This window comes from Humulus lupulus, chromosome 7 (genome assembly GCF_963169125.1).
Source record: "Humulus lupulus chromosome 7, drHumLupu1.1, whole genome shotgun sequence".
Taxonomy (NCBI): Eukaryota; Viridiplantae; Streptophyta; class Magnoliopsida; order Rosales; family Cannabaceae; genus Humulus; species Humulus lupulus.
In genome coordinates, this window is record NC_084799.1 from 134,085,730 (window position 1) to 134,106,698 (window position 20,969).

General features: G+C 39.7%; 1 protein-coding gene across 1 annotated transcript; it reads right to left on the reverse strand.

Annotated features, from left to right (window-relative positions):
• Window positions 1-18,144: 18,144 nt before the first annotated feature.
• Window positions 18,145-20,406, reverse strand: LOC133789918 (uncharacterized). Its single transcript, XM_062227582.1, has 3 exons — window positions 19,894-20,406; window positions 18,894-19,382; window positions 18,145-18,811 (listed from the first exon to the last, which is right to left on the reverse strand). Exons 2-3 carry the CDS (start codon window positions 19,137-19,139, stop codon window positions 18,635-18,637), a joined length of 423 nt encoding a protein of 140 aa, XP_062083566.1. The 5' UTR covers window positions 19,140-19,382; window positions 19,894-20,406; the 3' UTR covers window positions 18,145-18,634.
• Window positions 20,407-20,969: the final 563 nt, after the last annotated feature.

Here is a 20,969-nt window from a genome sequence, read left to right on the forward strand (position 1 = left end):
GTTAGTCTTATGGCTGGGGAAGTATTTCAAAAAGAAAGATTTGGTTATCTCCTCCCATGTTCCAATAGACCTAGGTCTCAAAGAGTATAACCAGCTTTTGGCTTTGTCCTTCAAGGAGAAAAGGGAAGAACTTCAGTCGCACAGAATCGACATTTTTGGCTAGGTTATAGAACGTTGCTACTACTTCATCGAATTCTCTGATATTCACGTATGGGCTTTTGTTTTCCATTCCATGAAATGTGTGCAAGAGTTTAATCATGCCAGGTTTAAAGTCTAATGCAGGCATATTAAGATGGAAGATAATGCATGAAGGCGTGGAAGTGCGAGTAGAATGGAGGTAGTCATTGAGAGTTCTTGGTTGGATTTCATCATTGCGAGCCATTGCGAATGGATTATTATCAGCTAGAGTTTGAGGAGAAGCAGGAATGGTGGAAGGAGTTCCGGAAGGAGTGGTGGATGAATTGGAAGAAGTGTCACTAGAAGTTTCATGATGATTCATCCACTCTCGGAATTCAAAATTTTTTTTTTTTTTTTGGTGTTTTCTTTGATTGATTTTTTTTTTTTTAATTTTCATGTTAAACTTCTTCCCAGGTAGATTTGGAGGTTTTTGAGTGATCTCCAACGCCTTACTAGAACTTCCCGAGGTTACTGAATAAGTATGGTGGATTACAAGTCAACCTTTTCGACCAAACAACATTTAAGCAGAGTGAAATTGCTTATTTTGACAGAACAAGCTTGGTTTTCTTATAGTAATAAGTTCAACAATGTAATAGTGCAAAGGTAGATGCTCGAAATGTTCCCAAGCCGATTGGGAAGGTTTCCAAGGTATCGCTTTAGACTCACACTTGCCTAGACAGAACTTCCCGAGGTTCCCAGGTAAGTGTGGAGGGTAATGCTATCACAAACCTTATTTAACCACCAATCTTTCTAGACAGAACAATATCGGTTTTTACCATTTGTAATATTACACAATTGTTCCCAATACTAAGTGTTTTATGATTGAAATTTTATGAACAATTTTATGGAAAAAAAAATTTTGGGAAACCTCAATTCTAAGGAAAACTAAGACGAAGAAAAAGGAAAATCCTAAACTAAGCAACAGAATAAACAACACAAAAATAAAATAAAGAAAATTAAAGTGAAGATAAAATAACAAGCTTAATCTTTTTTTTTTCAAATATGTACTAAACTAAAAAAAAATAGAATAGAAATTAAGAAAGAAAAATGGAGTATGAATTAGCTTAAAAGAAAAAAATAGATAATTATATAAATATATATATGGTTCTTTTTTTTAGCCAAAAGAAAGAAAAATGGGAAAAAATAAATAAAAGTAAGAATAAATATTTATATATATTTTTTGAGATTTTTTTTTATAGATATGTATACATATATGTTTTTTGTTTTACCGAAAAAAGAAAAAAAAAAAGAAAGAAAATATATATATATAAAAAAGAAATTTTTTTGTTTTGTTTATGATTTTTTTTTTTTTTTATAATAATAATCTAATTAACTAAAAATTAGTAAATAAAAAAAAACTATACTAACACAATATTTATTCCAACAAAAACATCAAAAAAAAGTTACTAACATTTTTGTAAAAATTTCACTAAACCTTTGAAAACTACCTCCTCAGCAACGGCACCAAAATTTGTTTAACGCCCAAATCGTGACCAACCACTAAGTTGTGGTTGTAGTATAATCGGGCAGTCGATCCACAAGGAGGTAACCTAAACTCAAAAGATTAGTAGAAAATAACACAAAAATTAGTAACAATAAATAAATAAAAATATGGAAAAGAAAAGAGAATTGAGATTTTGATGTTGTCTTTTTGATGAAATGATAAAATGAGATAGGTGAAATAAAGGTAAGATGTAATCAAGAGTTTGAGAAATGGAAAGGTTTCAAGAATCATCCATATGCTTGCTTAGTTACTTGGTTACTTGATTTACAAAAATACACAAGTAAATAGTTCACATCCAAATATTTACTTGGAAAATCTAACATTAAAGTCCATATTCTTTTCTAACAAAAGTCCATTTGAGTTATAAAGTTCTTTACTTTAAAAGCACAATGTTAATCTTATGAAAAATCTAAAAATGAAAAAATACCCAAGGGCAATAATGCAATAGAAGATTAGACATAAAATTATGTATCAATATTAGTTTTACTAATTAGAAGCACATAGAAAGAACATGACTAATCATATATACTATTAGCATAAGTAAATAAAGATAACAAAATAAAGATGGAGATGAAAGAACATAAATAACTGAAATATTTTACATTAAGAACATAGTAAATCAAAGTAGCAAAATAACATCAATAGCATATGGAATCATCTCTAACCTTCCTAGGAAGATTAAGCCATTATGCTCATGATTCTCACAAAATTCTAAGAAGAAAATCTCAGAAGAAAGTGAGTAGAAATTTTGCTATAGTTTCTTTACTCTATAAATTACCTCGAAAATGTGAATGAAGAGTCACTATTTATAGAGGGAGAAAATGGCTAAAAATAAATTAAACAACAATTTGAGGTTTACAAAATAAATCTGAAATATTAATAATAAAATATGATTTTGAAAAATCAAATCTTATTATAAATATTAACCTAGTTATTTTGGTGTATGGTCAATATGCCCTTTTTCTAAAGCACCAAAAAAGATGAGCTTTAAAGCTCAAAATGACAATTTTACAAGGCCCAATACCTACAAAATATTGGTTGAAAGTGGCTGGTGGCAGATGTGGGTTTTGACCCATTCCCAGCCAATAAAAACGTGACACGTAGGCAGGCTGCTGAGCTGTTGGGCAGCTGGGCTCTTTGGGCTGAAGGGATGCTGATGAGGTGCTGCTGGAAGAGGCGGCTTGCTGCTGTGAAGGGTTACGTTGGGCCTGGGCTTGCTGAAAGGAGGAGAGGGGCTGCATGGGCGTGAAGCTGCTGGAAGTGCTGAAGGGAGCTGATTGGTGTGAAGGGCTGGCTGAAGTCTAGACACGTGGCGCACGCTGGAGGCAGCAGCTGGGCATCTAGGCGATGCGTGGCAGATGTTGCTGGGCTTGGGCCTGCGGATTGGGCTGGCTTTGTCTCAAGAAAAATGTCATTTTTCTCTTCTCTTTTCCAGATTTAATTGTTTTCTTTTATCTTCATTTTAAAATGTCAAAATACAACTTTAATTCCTACAAAATAACAATAAATTAAATCATAATCAAATATTTGCATTTATAAAATATATCATATTAATTCTATGAGAATATTAATTAAAACTTAATTTATTTTTACTATTAAAATCAATAAATGTGTATTTTTCACCACTAATCACCACTCTCTGCCCTGCCTAGCGCTGGGACGCCAGAAGTGGCGTTGGGGCGCCACCTACAGACCAGATTTTTCTGGTCTTCTCCCTTGCAACTTCCCCTGAAAACCATGCTTCCAAACCAATCTCAAACATCATCCAAACATACCATTCAACCCCAAAACTTCATCCATACCACAACCTCATCAAAACCCAAGAATACTTTCTCAAAAACTTCCATGAATTCACAACTAATCGCTTCAAATTTCTCAACTGAAAACTACTAGAAAAACAGAGTACAATAAAAGTTTCATGGCTGAATTCTTACCTCAAGCTTGAATTGAGTCCTCTTCAATGGATGAACTAAGGTTCTAAGTTTCAAACCTTGATTTCCTAGCTTGGTTCTTCAAATAGGGTTCAAAAATTCCAAAGGAGGAAGGAGGAGGATGGTGGTCGTGAGAAGGAAAGAGAAGGCTCTGTTTTTTGTTTCAGTTTCTACAGCTTGAATGGTTAATATGTATCTTAGGGGTGAAAAGACTATTTTTCCCTTAGGTCATTTAAAGTCTTCTAAAGGCTCCCAAGGTAAAACCGTCATTTCCCGCCTATTTCGTTAATCATAATCAACACCCTCCAATTCCTGTTATTTTCAAAATTCTCAAATATCAACAAAGCATATCCCGTTATCATTTAATTCCCAGCAACGCTCTAATCACCAAATTACCCCTGAGACTCACCCCGAGCCCCGAACTTAATCTCGTTATGACCAAACCGCTAACTTTCACTCAATGATCGTCTCATGCTGAATGGATCGAACTAATCCACATTATGATGTGGCCTCATCAATAATTCACCAACATGTATGAAATTATACAATTACGCCTCAATGGGCCAAATTACCAAAATGCCCCTATCATGAAATGTGGACCACATGCATGCGTTTAACATCATATTATAATATAATTCACATAAACATGCACATAATCATTTAATGGTATAATATTTCAATTATGGCCCTCCCGGCCTACTAATCCAACCATTAAACCGCATTAGGGATTTTGGGGCATTACAATTATCCTCTCCTTACATAAATTTTTTCCTCAAAATTTACCTGAACAGCTCGGGATGCTGACTCTGCATATCTGACTCCAGCTCCCAGGTCGCTTCCTCGACCTTGTTGTTCCTCCACAATACCTTAACCAAAGGTATCGTCTTATTTCTGAGGACCTTGTACTTTCTGTCAAGTATCTGGACTGGCTGTTCCTCATAGGAGAGATCTGCCTCAAGCTCCAGATCTTCATAACTCAAAACATGAGTCACATCAGATACATACCTCCGAAGAGCTGAAACATGAAACACGTTATGCACGGCTGACAATGCCGGTGGTAAGGCCAACTTGTAAGCCACCTGACCAATCCTCTCCAAGATCTCAAATGGACTTACAAATCTAGGGCTCAGCTTGCTTCTTCCCAAATCTTCTCACCCTTTTCCATGGCGAGACTCTAAGGAAGACATAGTCTCCCACTTAGAACTCCACGTTCCTGCGCTTGGGATCTGCATAACTTTTATGTCTACTCTGAGAAGCAAGCATCCAAGCTCTAATCTTCTCAATGGCCTCACTAGTCCTCTTAATTGCCTCAGGACCCAAGTATCTCCTTTCCTCTGTCTCATCCCAATGAATGGGAGATCTGCATTTCCTACCATACAACATATCATAAGATGCAACCCCAATGGTAGACTAATAACTTGTGTTGTAGGAACACTCTAAAAAAGATAGATACTTACTCCAGGATCCACCAAAGTCCAGCACACATGCTCACAACATGTCTTCTAATATCTGAATCGTCCTCTCAGATTGTCCATCTGTCTGAGGATGATAAGCAATATTGAACTTCAACTGTGTCCCTATGGCCTTCTGTAAACTCCCCCAGAACTTGGAAGTAAATGTGGGGTCCCGATCTGACACGATCGACCTCGGTGCTCCATGGAGGCGCATGATCTCTCTCACATAGAGATCTGCATACTGGTCAACTGTATATGTAGTCCTCACTGGCAAGAAGTGAGCTAACTTAGTGTAGCGCTCCACTATAACCCAAATAGAATCACGTTGACCAACAGTCCTGGGTAACCCCACCACGAAATCCATCGTGATGTCCTCCCATTTCCACTATGGGATATCCAGAGGCTACAATAACCCTACCAACCTCTGATGCATAGCCTTGACCTGTTGACATGTCAAGCACTTAGCTACATACTCCACTACATCCCTCTTCATCCCAAGCCACCAATACAATGATCTTACATCCTGGTACATCTTCGTGGTGCCTGGATGCAAAGAGTAAGGTGTAGTATGAGATTCATCCAGAATCTCTCGCCTCATATAAGTGTCTAATGGAACACATATTCGACCCTTGTATCTCAACAAGCCTAAATCAGACACTGTATAATCTCTGGATACTCCAGCCAAAACATCTTCTCTAATTTTGATCAGTTGTGGATCACCCAACTTACTCTCCTTGATCTTCTCCAATAGTGTAGACTGTAGTGTAATATTGGCCAACTGGCCCACCAGAAACTCTATACCAGCTCTGGTCATATCATCTGCTAATTCTCTGGCTATCAGCACTGTAAATCTTCCATGGACTCTTTCGGCTTAAAGCATTAGCTACCACATTGGGCTTTCCTGGATGATACAAAATCTCACAGTCATAATCTTTTACTAATTCCAGCCAATGCCTTTGTCTCTTGTTCAAGTCTTTCTGTGTGAAGAAGTATTTCAGGCTCTTGTGGTCAGTGTAGATCTCACACTTTTCCCCATAAAGGTAATGCCTCCACACCTTTAAAGAAAAGACCATAGCCGCCAACTCTAAATCATGAGTAGGATATCTTCGTTCATACTCTTTCAGCTGACGTGAGGCATAAGCTATCACCTTGCCTGATTGCATCAGAACACAACCCAAACCCTGATGTGAAGCATCGCAGTAAATCACAAACTTTTCCTGATCCATTGGAAGACTCAGAACAGGAGCTGTAATCAACGTCTGCTTCATTTCTTGGAAGTTTTTCTCACACCTGTCTGACCACACAAACTTCTGATTCTTGCGTGTCAGCTCAATCAATGAAGTAGAAATCTTAGAGAACCCTTCCATAAAATGCCTGTAATAATTTTCCAATCCAAGGAAACTTCTAACCTCAGAAGCATTCTTTGGCCTTGGCCAATCTCAGACTGCCTCGATCTTGACTGGATCTACTTTATTCCCCTCCTTACTGATAATGTGCCCAAGAAAAGATACCTGAGATAACCAGAACTCACATTTCTTGAACCTTGCAAAAAATATGTGCTCCCTCAGTCACTGTAGAACCAACCTTAGACGTTGCTCATGCTCTGACTTTGACTAAGAATAAACCAAGATACCATCGATGAAGACGATCACAAACTGGTCCAGATAATCCATGAACACTCTGTTCATTAGATCCATAAAAGTAGTTGGGGCATTAGTCAATCCAAAAGACATGACTAAGAACTCATAATGCCCATACCTAGTGCGAAAAGCAATCTTCGGTATGTCTCCCTCCTTGACCATCAACTGATGATAACCAGAACGAAGGTCTGTCTTTGAGAATACCTTTTTACCTTGCAACTGATCAAACAGATCATCTATCCTTGGCAGAGGATATTTTTGTTATTGTTAACTTATTCAGTTCTCTGTAATGAATGCACATTCTCAGAGAACCATCGTTCTTCTTCAGAAACAGAACTGGCGCACCCCAAGGTGAGAAACTAGGTCTGATAAAACCCAAATCTAACATCTTTTGCAACTATACTTTTAATTCTTTCAACTCAGCTGGGGCTATTCTGTAAGGTGCTCCAGACATTGGCTCTGTCCCTGGTGCCATTATTATCACAAACTCAATCTCTCTGTGCGGTGGAAACCCTGGTAAATCTTCTTGAAATACATCCTGGAATTCACAGACTAATCTGGTCTCACTGGCATGACCTGGGTGGTGGCAACCATACTGGCTAAGAATCCAATGCAACCTCCTTGCAATAGATCTCTAGCCCTCAAAACAAAAATCATAGGTATGCGGGGTCCATGTATAGTACCAACAAACACAAAAGGATCCTCACCTTCAGGCTCAAAGGTGACCATCTTCCTTCTGCAATCTATGATTGCCCCATACTTCACTAACCAATCCATACCCAGAATCATGTCGAAGTCAGTCATAACTAACTCTATCAAAATCCACTGACAACTCTTTGCCCTCCACTATCACTGGAAAAGATCTGACCCATCTTCTGGATACTACCAACTCCCTAGTGGGTAACATGGTTCCAAACCCCACAGCATAAAAATCACATGGTCGACACAGTCTATCAATAATTCGACTAGCAACAAAAGAATGTGTAGCACCAGAATCAATCAAAGCATTATAAGGGGTTCCAGCACTAAGAAGCTGACCTGTAACTACTAAGGGTAAAGCCTCAGCTTCTGCTTGTGTCAATGCGAACACTCGAGCTGGGGCCGAGTCTGGGTTCTTCCTTTCTTGCCTTAGGTCAATCTTTCTTGAGATAACCCACTGCTGCACATAAAAAGAAGGCCCTTGCCCTACACTCTCCCAAATGATGTCTCTTGCACCTAGGGCACTCAGGATAAGTCTTTCAGGCCTCACTGCCACCCTGACGACCCATTGAAATACTACGACGTCTCCTGTCAGGACCTGGAGCTAGGAAGGTATCAGGAACCTTCCTCTTCTAATCACTAGGGCCTCCACCCCTACGAGAACCAACAAATGGAGAACCTGTCCTCCTAAGTTCCTTTCTGGTTGCATTGTCTCGCCAGATCTTGTTCTCTACACTCTCGACTGTGAGTGCCTTCTCTACCACCTATGCATAGGTAGTAACCCTTGTCGCAGTGGTGATACGAACATCCCAAGCTAATCTAGGTTGTAGCCCCTAGAGAAACCTCTCCCTTCTAGTCCCATCATTGGGCACCAACTCCATGGCAAACTTTGCCAATCGATCAAACTTCAGGGCATACTCAGTCACCGATAAACTCCCCTGAAGTAATCTGATGAACTCTTCAGATTTTGCCGCCCTGATGGCATCATTGTAGTACTTCTCATTGAACAGAGTCTGAAACTCCTCCCAACTCAGGGCATTGATGTTTCTAGTCTGGGATATAACTTCCCACCAAACTCGGGCATCCTCCCAAAACATATACGTGGCACAGGCCACCCTTTCATTACTAGTCACCCTCATAAAGTCAAGGATGGTGGTAATCATGCTCATCCACTACTCAGCTTTAGCAGGATCTGCACTACCTTCAAAAATTGGAGGTTGTTGCTTCCTGAACCTTTCATAAAGAGGCTCCCATTTATTTCCAACCTCTGGGCAGCTGCTCAACTGCTGGCACCGATACAGGGGGTGCCTCAGGTACACTGGCTGCTACAGGAACCTGCTGTTGTCTCAGAAGGCGGAGTTCTTCTCCCTGCCTCAATACTGTGGCATTCAGATCATTAAACAATTGTTGCCAGTTCTCAGGAGTTGACTATGCAATCTGATTTTGGTCATTCTCTTGACCCTAATTGTTATTCTGGCCTTGATCACCTTGGCCAGCTAATGAATATGTTTGTCTTGGAATCATTCTTATCAACTTAAACCTTGCTTCAAAAGTCAATACGGCCAGTTAGGCAGTGATAACTAAACCTCTTGCCTCCTCACAGTCCAAGAACAAGCATATAATTATCATATTCCATAATTATACAAATATATAGATGGATACATGATCACAGCATTTAGCATTTAACATGTATCAAATAATAATTCACAATGAACAATACTAATAAGCATGTTCTAGCAATATCAGTACTAATAAGCATGTTCTTGCTGATGATGCAGTATTCAAGGCACATCCTTATCAAGGTATCTAATGTAAACAGGTAAAGCATTTATACTTTATTTAAATAGTTAAATATATAACTACATAAATAGTTACCAAACCATGAGCCGAGCTTGTCTTCAGTGGTGAGTGTACATGCCTAGCCAGTCTCAAGGAACCCTAAACCTTGGCACGCTCTGATACCAAGTTGTTACGCCCTCGTTACTCCAAGACCGTTACTGTGAAATTTGAACTGTGCTTAACTCGCTAATCGAGTTCTTTGGTTATAAACGTGCATATAGGTGTTATTAATAGGTTAAGGTGAAAAACCAATCAAAAAGGAAATGATATATTTTATTTAAAATATAAAACTGTACATGGGCCCATAAAAATGTTTACAGGTTATTTACAATCCAAAATGGTCATTACAATACAAAAGTTACAACCCGCCGACCTAAGCGGCAAAAATAGGGTTAACCCCTAGTTCCTCTAAGAAACTCCTTGGTCGTGGTGGCCAAGCAGTCGCATATGTACACATCACCACCTAAGCTCTCCACTCAAGGCTGGGTGAGTTTTCCTTTCCCTTTACCTGCACCACATAGCACCGATGAGCCAAAGCCCAACAAGAAAACTCATTACTGTATGTATATAACGTCAAATGATGATCATGATAATCATCTAGGACTTATAGCCCTAAACAGATGAGTGACAGATGTGTAAGTCACTAATGTGGGATTCCATACCCTTCACAAATGAGTGATCGAGTCACTGGCTTATACCAGATGAGTGACTGATGAGCGAGTCACTAATGTAAACAAAATGAGTGACCATGGAGTCACTAGTGTGGGCTCCGTACCCTTAGACATGTGACGATGCAGTCACCTGGGCCTTCTGGCCCTAGCTCTGAGTGACTAGTCATGGAGCTAGACAAGCGCTTTTAGTTTTACATCGAACTTTGGGTTGGTCCGGCATTAATGCTCATGATGAGTCATTCAATGCTGATGTCGATTGGATCTAATCTTTTTGGCTCTGCGTTCATGATGCTTATGTCGCCCCTGACTCATAGGTCAATAACACACGACCAATGCTCAGTACTACTGTCGAACTTGACTAGTAAGTCACAACTTCACAGTCAGTGCTGACACCATTGTCGATTCTTACTAATAAGTCTGTGTCATTCACAAGTAAGCAAGATTTGCTAAGAATTTGATATGCAATCAATGTCCACATTTAAACATTCAACATGCCTCATGAATAACCATGTGTGTCACATATGGGGTGCGATTTTCTTACCTCTGGTTCGAGAGAAAATTAGTAAAAGAACGACCCTTGAGAACGGTCTGTCTTTTAGTTCCTTAGCGGTCTCCTAGTCATAACCAATTGGAATCCATCAATAAAGTAAATCAATAAAAGGTTCACAATCTAAAACCTCGCTCCCAGGATCAATCTCGTGCTCTTGGGACTCCCAATCCACCCAAACGAGGTAGTGAAACCATACCCCGAGCCCCCAAAGTCATCCCGAGCCGTAAAAATAGGCCTCTCTGAGACAGACCTAGCACTTGGGCACTGCTAGGTAGCGTTGGGGCGCTGCCCCAAGTCAGAGAGAGTCCCACTCTCTGCGCTGCCTAGCGCTGGGGCCCCACCTACAAACCAGATTTTTCTAGTTTTCTCCCCTGCGACTTCCCCTGAAAACCATGTTTCCAAACCAATCTGAAACATCATCCAAACATACCATTCAACCCCAAAACTTCATCCATACCAAAATCTCATCAAAACCCAAGAAAACTTTCTCAAAAACTTCCATGAATTCACAACTAATCACTTCAAATTCCTCAACTGAAAACTATTAGAAAAACAAAGTATAATAAAAGTTTCATGGCTGAATTCTTACCTCAAGCTTGAATTGAGTCCTTTTCAATAGATGAACTAAGGTTCTAAGCTTCAAACCTTGATTTCCTAGCTTGGTTCTTCAAATAGGGTTCAAAAATTCCAAAGGAGGAAGGAGGAGGATGGCAGTCGTGAGAAGGAAAGAGAAGGCTCTATTTTTTATTTCAGTTTCTACTGCTTGAATGGTTAATATATATCTTAGGGGTGAAAAGACTATTTTGCCCCTAGGTCATTTAAAGTCTTCTAAAGGCTCCCAAGGGTAAAACCGTCATTTCCCGCCTATTTCGTTAATCATAATTAACACCCTCCAATTCCTGTTATTTCTAAAATTCTCAAATACCAATAAAGCATATCCTATTACCCTTTAATTCCCGCCAATGCTCTAATCACCAAATTACCCTGAGACTCACCCTGAGCCCCGAACTTAATCCTGTTATGACCAAACCGCTAACTTGCACTCAATGATCGTCTCATGCCGAATGGCTCGAACAAATCCACATTATGATGTGGCCTCATCAATAATTCACCAACATGCATGAAAATATACAATTACGCCCTCAATGGGCCAAATTACCAAAATGCCCCTATCATGAAATGTAGACCCACATGCATGCGTTTAACATCATATTATAATATAATTCACATGAACATGCACATAATCATTTAATGGTATAATAAATCAGTTATGGCCCTCTCGGCCTACTAATCTAACAATTAAACCGCATTAGGGGTTTTGGGGCATTACAGCCTGGCACCAAGCGATACGTTGCCTAGTACTAGGCCACACATCACCTGGTCCACTCTTTCAAAGTCAAGTGACGCGTCGCCTCCCAGAGGTGATGCCTCACAGATGGCACTAACTTGGTGCTCCAAAATTTGTCTCAAAACATCCTAAAATGCTCTTAAACTTTTTGGGTACTCTTATATAATCCAAAGAAACACTTTGGACCCAAAAAGATGATTTATAAATGCCTATACAGAAAGTCAACTCTCACATGTTGAGTTTTGTGAAATCGTTTTGGTTTTTGCTCCTCTTCGTTCCTAACCGATTTCATCATGTATTTAACCAATCATAACACTATCCACTCTATAAATAGAAGGTTCACAATGAAGAATGTAATAAAGTTTTAAGGTATGAAAAAAATGATGCCAGAATTTCATCAAAAAGACTAATAGGAATTATCAGAGCAATGGAAAAATATGATGAACATTCTAACACTCACCACCTTAAGTGAAGAGTAGTTGGGAACACTAGACTTGAACAAGGTTCAAAACCTTTGTCCAAAAGCATATTTCTCCCTACTCTCGTAGCACTAAGAAACCCTTAAATTTAGAAATAGCTCTTTGGAATTATCAAATCTTTTGTTTTCCAGCCAAGTGCTAAAATGGATGAAAAATTCATATTCACAAGTGACCAAATAGTCTCTATTTATAGAGTTTTGAGACACCCTTTAAATTTTAAATTCCACCAACCCTCTTGGTTGTTACCAATGTTAAATTGGGTGTTTATGGAATTGAAGGAAAGATTTGGGAGTTACTTGAAGTGTTCCAAATGTTGAAATTGATGAAAATACAAAAATGGAATTTTGTTGTTATAGCCCTAGGCCACGACCTATGCCTTTCTAGGCTGCGGCGATGAGTCTATGACTCCCAAGCCGGGCCTAGAGCTTGTAACCTCTCAATTTTTGCACTATTCCACAAAAAATTTCAAACTCTTCCCCTTAGATTTTGTAACTTCCATACACCTAATGGCAGTCAAAAACACTTCTTCAATAGCTATTCAATACAATAGCTCATGAAGTTCAATTTGAAAATGTGTAACTCTCTATATTATACATTAATAGGTGATCTTTTGGAGGTTACAAATTGTTACTATTTTTGTAAGATGTGTAACTTCAAAAAGTATGTTACAAATTTGAACACACACATTTGTCCCACTTATTTGTAACTCTCAAATTATGTTACAAAATGTGACAAACTCGTTTTGTCACACTTATTTAATCAATCATTATATTATTAATAAATAATATAACATATATTTTCTCATGTAATCTTTTATTCTTCATAATTCTTAGCAACATCTTTTATTAGTTTTAATTGAAGAAAAACCTTGTCAGCATATATTTTTTAAGAATATGTGAAGAGAAAATAAATAAATAAAATTATGAAACATTACAAAAATAGTTGATTTTCTAATAAGTTTTTAGAAAAATTAAAAATTAAATTATTTGAATTAAGGTTTTCAGTTAATTAAAATTATTTAAATTTTTTTATTTTTAAGCTTGGATTTTAATTTTTAGATAATAATTAATAAATTTAGGGAATTTACTCATTTGATACCTTGTGTTTTTGCAAAGTATCGTTTTGGTACCCTCTTTTTAAAATAATGCTCATATGGTACTCTTTATTTTATAATCATACATATTTGACACCCCAGTACGCCCGAAATCGGATAATTTCCAATCAGCCCTCGCGGGCAGAACTCTTAGTCAGTCCCAGAGGCTCTGATAGGCCAATCTGGAGCTCAGGTGAATCAGGTCAATCCTCCTCCAATAGTAGGAGGTGATATAACCACGATTGCTGGAGGACCTCATTTGGCAGGCACGAGCAGCGGGGCCCAAAAGAGGTACATCAATGAGTTGAAGGCTCATAACAGAGTGGAGTTCGTCCTGGAGCAGCGGTTATCGAAACAACATCGATTGGATAGCAACCAATCATTTTCATGGAAGAGGATGCTAGCCACGTCCAATTCCCACACAATGATCTGCTGGTGGTAACCATGAAGCTCGCCAACCGAAGGGTTCAGAGAATACTGATGGATAACGGAAGCTTCGTAAATTTACTTTTCAGGTCCACCCTGGAAAAAATGGGACTATCCGTATCCGATTTGATGGCGAGCTCAATGACATTGTATGAGTTTTCGGATGAAGGAACAGCAACCATAGGGACGATTGGACTAGTGGTGACATTAAGAGAAGAGCCACGAACTGTCTCCAAAATACTCAAGTTCCTTGTAATCGATTGTCCGACCGCATACAATGCGATTTTGGGCCAACCCATGCTGATGGCATTCAAAGCCATAACATCGATCCGACACTTGTCAATGAAATTTCCCTCAGCTTCGGGGATATTCACAGTCAGAGGAGATCAGCTCGCTGCCAGAGAATGCTATAGCATCTCTATGAAGGGAAAGTCACAACCCGGGTAGTAGGCGATGGTCATAAGTGAGGGAGGTGAGATGTCCCAAGAAGTAGAAATCACTCATAGGATGGAAGAACCTCAAGAAGAAGCTGGTGAGGTCGCCCAACGTGACAACATTGATCCACATATAGGCGAAGATAGGTCAACGCTCAAAGCCATAGGAGATCTCGAGGAAGTAAACATCAACCCCAAAAAAGCTTCAAGAGTGGTCAAAATTGGAAAAAATCTTGAAGACAAAAGAAAGAAGGAGCTGGTTGATTTTTTCCGGAAGAACCTGGATATTTCCGCCTGGTCGCATGAGGATATGGTGGGAATCAGTCCGAGTATAATAATGCACATATTAAACTTGGACAAGAACGTGCCTGCAAAATCCCAAATGGAGGCTATTGGGAACAGTACAAGCTGAAGCGCTAGAGGAAGAAGTAGCTCGGTTACTAAAATGTAGGTTTATCAGGGAAGCAAAATACCCGATCTGGGTTGCCCCCATGCTAGTCCCGAAGCCAAATGGGAAATGGAGAACCTATATCAACTTCTCCAACATAAACAAGGCATGTCCCAAGGACTGCTTCCCACTGCCAAGGATTGACCAGTTGGTAGACGCCACGGCAAGTCACGAGCTCATGTCTTTTATGGACGCGTACTCTGGGTATAACCAGATCGCGATGAACCCTGCAGACCAAGAGCATACCAGTTTCATGACCAAGCATAACGTATATTGTTACAAAGTTATGTCATTCGGATTAAAAAATATCGGGGCTACATACCAACGCTTGGTCAATAAAATGTTCACTAACCAAATAGGGAGAAACATGGAGGTGTATGTCGATGACATGCTTGTCAAGTCAAAGATTTCCAATAACCATGTGTCCTACTTGGAAGAATGTTTTGGAATCTTGAGGAAATATGACATGAAGTTGAATCCCCAGAAATGCACTTTCGGGGTGGCATTTGGGAAGTTTTTGAGGTTCATAGTGAACACAAGGGGGATAGAGGCGAATCTTGAAAAAAAATCAGATCATTGTTAGACATGCCCTCACCCAAGTCATGTAAGGAAGTTCGAAGTCTAACTGGAAGGGTGACGGCTTTAAATCGCTTCATTTCAAAATCCACTGACAAGTGTCTACCATATGACAACTTGCTCAGAGGAAACAAGAAATTTAAGTGGAGCGGAGAATCCGAACAGGCATTCCACGATCTGAAAACGCATCTAGTTGAACCCCCTGTACTATCCAAACCAACGTCTGGAGAGTCTCTGTTTCTTTACTTAGCCATGACAGAAAATGCAGTCAGTGCCATGTTAATTCGAGAAGAAGACCGTATGCAGATGCCAGTATATTATGTAAGCAATAGGCTTCTCGGAGCTGAATTACGGTACCCATTGATAGAGAAGTTGCCATTCTGTTTAATTTTGGCTTCTAGAAATCTCCGGCCATATTTCCAGTCTCATTCTATCAATGTCTTAACCGACCAACCTTTAAGGCAGGTATTGCAAAAACCTGAAACGTCGGGACGTCTCTTAAAATGGGCTATCGAACTTAGACAGTTTAAGATATTATACATGCCACGAACTGCAATCAAGAGTCAAGCCCTTGCTGATTTTATGGCTGGGTGCACTGGTTTTCAGACAAGCTCATGAGGGAGCCAGTGCAGGAATTATGGAAAATTTTCATGATGGAACGTCAAACAAAAACGGATTGGGAGCTGGGATAACCTTAATCTTGCTTGAAGGACATCGGTTCCATACAACTCTTAGATTCAGATTTGAAGCATCCAACAATGAAGCAGAGTATGAGGCCTTTATTGGCAGGAATGAGAGTGGCAAAGTAGCTGAAGGAAAAAGCCATCCAATGCTATAGTGATTCCTAACTCATGGTAAATAAGATATTGGGAGAATATCAAGCTCAAGGCATCAAGATGAAGGCCTACCTAGCTAAGGTAAAGGGGGAATTGTCTGAATATGAGTTTAGCTCTGTTGAACAGATACCCCACGAGCAGAACTCTAATGTCGATGCTCTAGCATGACTTGCTACCACCAAAGAGGTTGAACCATTGAATGTAGTACCAGTGGGATTCTTGGAAAGCCCAAGTGTAATGGGGAGAAATGATGGAGGTCAGAATGATTGACATAAGACCGACCTGGATGACTCCTATAATGGAATATCTCGCGACTGGAAAGTTAACTGATGACAAAAAAGATGCGAGAAAACTACTTTATCAAGCTCCACGGTATGTAATAGTTGATGGAATGCTATATCGGCGAGGTCATTCGTTGCCTCTCCTACGATGTGTTCTGCCCGAGGAAGCCAAAACCATTTTACAAGAAATACACGAAGGTTTTTGTGGAGATCACGCTGGGGGCAAAACCTAGCGCTGAAGGTACTGAGACAGGGCTATTTCTGGCCCACCTTAACGAATAATTTGATCTCATATGTTCAGAAGTGCGACAAATGCCAGTTTCTCCATAGTTTCCCGAGCTGCGCTAGTTGAGCTAACAATGATTTTATCCTCTTGGCCATTTGTAGCATGGGGAATTGACCTGATACGTTCCCTACCTATGGGAAAAGGAAGAGTTCGATATGCGATAGTGGTGATCGATTACTTCACGAAGTGAGTAGAAGCCGAACCATTGGCAACAATTACCTCAAAGAGAGTCTTGGATTTTGTGGTGAAGAATATCGTATGTCAGTTTGGACTCCCTAAAAAGATTGTATCAAACAACGGGACGCAGTTTGATAGTGATCTCTTCATGGATTTTTGTGAAAGATACGACATAACGAAGAGTTTCTTGTTGGTAGCATACCCACAAGCCAATGGGCAGGTCAAGGATGTAAATAAGACCCTTAAGGCAAGACTGAAGAAAAGGTTGGATGAAGCCAACGGATCATGGCCCGAGCAGCTCCCACAAGTACTTTGGGCCTACCAAACTTCTCATAGAGCCTCGACGGGACATACTCCCTTTTCGCTAACCTTCGAAAGTGAGGCCATGCTTCCGATAAAGGCAATGGTGACTACTCACAGGCAGAGGACATTTGATCAAGATCATAACAACGAGCTTCTTAGGGGATCCCTCGATCTAATCGAAGAAAAAAGAGAGGCATCGCAGTTACATCTCGCCCATTATCAACAAAAGATCACTCGTTATTTCAATTCGAAGGTCAAGAGACGTAGACTCAGATTAGGCGATCTGGTTCTCCGAAGGGTCTTTTTGGAAAATAAAGATCCCAAGGATGGTGTGTTAGGCCCGGACTGGGAAGGACCGTACCAGATCATAGAGGTCTTATGCGAAGGAACTTTAAGCTAGCCCGACTAAATGGGGAAATAGTCCCATAAACCTGGAATGTTATTCATTTGAAAAAGTATTATTAATAGTATTACCATCAATGTAAGGCTTATTTATAAAAGTCATTTCAATTAAATAACAGATGGATTACTAAATAACCATTTCTTAGTTTTATTATTACGAGCTCGTGTTCTCAAATTGTAAAAGCAACCAAGAATGTTTATACGTTCTGGTTACTTGGGGGGCACATAACCGAGGAGAGTTTTTAGAAGCTTGGAGAAACTGATTATTCAACGACTTTTTAAAAGCTCGAGTACCTAGCGCGAACTAAGTCTAAAAAATCATTAAAACCCCTAGGTATAACCAGGTCCGAGGCATGATTCCTAACATGTATAATATTATTAAGTTCATTAAAAATCCTTGATATAACTAGGTCCGAGGCCTAATTCTTAACAAATTTGATGCAAATAAGCGAGCAAAATCTTGGATACAACCAAGATATTGATAAAATCTATCTTGGTCTAAAAGTTCATCCCTAAGATTTCGAATGTACAAGAGTCTAAGGATTCATAAAGATGAAAAAATAATTAGGAATACACAAATAGATCACAAGTTAGGTGTATATTCAAATAAAAAATATATTGTCATCTCGAGGAGAAAAATCCTTGAACTAAGCCCGAAGGCAATTGTGTTGATCCCGAGGGATTGTTACAAGAGCTTAAAAAATAATAAAAACAATAAAATAGTCATTGAGCTCCATCAGCACGCTCCACTGAGGTGACCTCCTCACCATCTCCCTCTGCAGCTCCAGAAGCCTCGCCAGTCTCCGAGGGTTCCTGCGAAAACTGAATCTTGAATCTAGCAAGATACGGGTCCCACAACTCAGGCTGCATGAAAGAGAATTTCCAGTCCTGGTTAAAAGCCCAGCCATGATAAAGCATATCCTCCATTTGCGACGAGGAGATTGCAGCTTCCTCCTTGGCCTTAGCCTCGGCCTCGATCAAATTTTCTTTGAGTTCATCATTCTCAACCTAAAGCTAATCAGCACAGTGACTTGCCTCCTCGACCTGAGACTGAGAGGTTGACAGGGCGGCCTTCGCAGACTACTCGCCCTCTTGAGAAGAAATAATAGCAGCTTTGGAAGCATGCTCACTCTCTTGAGTAACACTCAGAGCGGCTCTGGCGACCTGTTCATTCTCTTGGACAACGATTAAGGCAGCTCGGAGTTCCTCGTTCCTGGCTTTAACACGAGCTATGCTTCGATATTGAGCCAAGACAGACTGCAGAATAACGAAGCAAGTTAACAAAAAAAAACATAAAAAAAGAAGAAGAGGAAAGGTTAGAAGTGGGAAAAGGACTCACAGTGAGGTTCATCCCTATAGTAGATTCGAGGACGTCTTCTGGGTTGTGCTCTTCTATGGCCCTCAGATCCTTGGCACTAGCTTTGTACGCATGGCCCACCATGTGACTCGCCGTCTCATACATGATACCCCGAAAAGCCTCAGGGATCTTGTCCAGATCGTGTGGCTCAATCGGTATCCGGACGAGGGGAGTCTCACTTTGGATGGGGGCCTTGGTTTGAATCACTTGAGGATGTGAGGAAGGCATGTGTTGAGGAGGAACTTGCTGGACTGTGACAGTTGTTACTGGAGTTGGGGGGGAGCTCTTTTTTTGGCTGCTCCCGAGCAGTTCTTGTACCTTTACCCTTAGGAGGGGACTTTGAGGTACCCCCAGTCTTAGGGGTGGTCTTCTTTGCCACCCTAGGCCTTTTTACCACAGGACCAACTCCGGACCCTCCGGCCTTAAAGGCACCCCTTAAATTTGGAGCTCCCGACAACTCCATCTCTTCACCTGAAAAAAGAGCGAACAGAGAATTCAGTTCACATGAGTAATGCTTCAAAAATATTATAAAAACAAGAAAAAAAAACGAGAGTCCTACCCTCCAAGCTAGGAAAGGAACCTATTCCGATCAACTCGGGTGTATTAATCGGGCTAGGCACAACCTCCAACTCTAGGATTAACAGAGGGGAGGGGGAATATAAAGCTATGATTTCCTAGATCCTAGGGGGTTTAGGTCCTTCCTCGGGGCTGGACTCATCTATGTATTGCCTAAAACCCAGAGCAAATGCACCCTGGAGCAGGGAAGGTCAGGTCCTACGGTTGGTCTCATACTCTTCAAAGATGGTGGATCTAAAGTTTAATGTGTTATCAACTACGACGGTGCCTTTGGGATAACTATGATCACAGCGTACGTTTAGGTCCGGATCGGTAGGGTGATGGGTAATGAGCTAGTTAGGGTTAAAACATATTAGCCTATAGCTGGCAACAGCCCGATCTAATTCTCTGAAAAGGTATTAGTTACCTTGGCTGGAAGGACTAGCCGCCGCCCCGGACGCATCTCGCTCAGGATTGGGCCCCTGATTATCTTCAGGAGCTCACCTTTTTTGCACCAACGGTGTCACATCTTCTTCCTCCTCGACGTCCTCATTGGCTAGAAAGGCCTCTTGAGAAAAGGGGAGCTCGGGGATGACGGGAAGTGGAGCTCGGGTCCTCAGAGCTAATGTGTGACCCTTCCTGATTAATTTGTAGGACACCATGTGATCTGTAAATTCTGTACGCAAGTATACGTAGTCGTGTCAAGTAATAAAGTCTGTAAGAACAGAGATCGTCCCATAAAGATTATTAACCATTTACCAATAATCATTTTTCACTTTCTATTTAGTGATTTAAAATTAAGATGAATAATTCTAAACTATGAACTCAATTTAAATAATTGTAAACAAAATAATAAATCAACAAATTAAAAATCAATAATAAAAAGCCTAGGAATTAATTTCATCAACTTTTCATTCTATTAATTTTACTAATCAATTTTAATTCTTCTCTTCCTATTCTAACAACACGTTAACATAATCAATTCCTGTTCTTTTTCAAGATATAAGATCTCAGCCTATATGCAGGTTTTCTACATTTCTGTGATAAACTTAAACATATAGAAGGCATTAAGCATGGAAACATAATTACTACACAAGTCATACAGGTACTTTCATCCAATATGCAACCTATGTCTATATAATGATAGCATATTCAATTCTCATCTTTCGAATTTTGAATCAAAACCATTAAATCAAGTAAATAGTGATCAAGTATTTACTAGCATTAAACAAACATCATATAAATTAGAATGGAGAAGAATTATCAATAAAACATCATAATAAAATTAAATTGAAATTCAAGTGACTACATTAATCCCTAGATAAAAGATTTAGTTCATAGATAACATAATGACAATGAAATTCAAATAATTGTTCATAGAAAATAACCTAAAGAATTCAGATAAAGAAGAAATCTAGAAAGCCATAAACCAGAAAAAGAAATCTAATTACAACAGTCTTTTCTAAATCTAGGGTTTATAAAACTCAAACTACCTCCTAAATT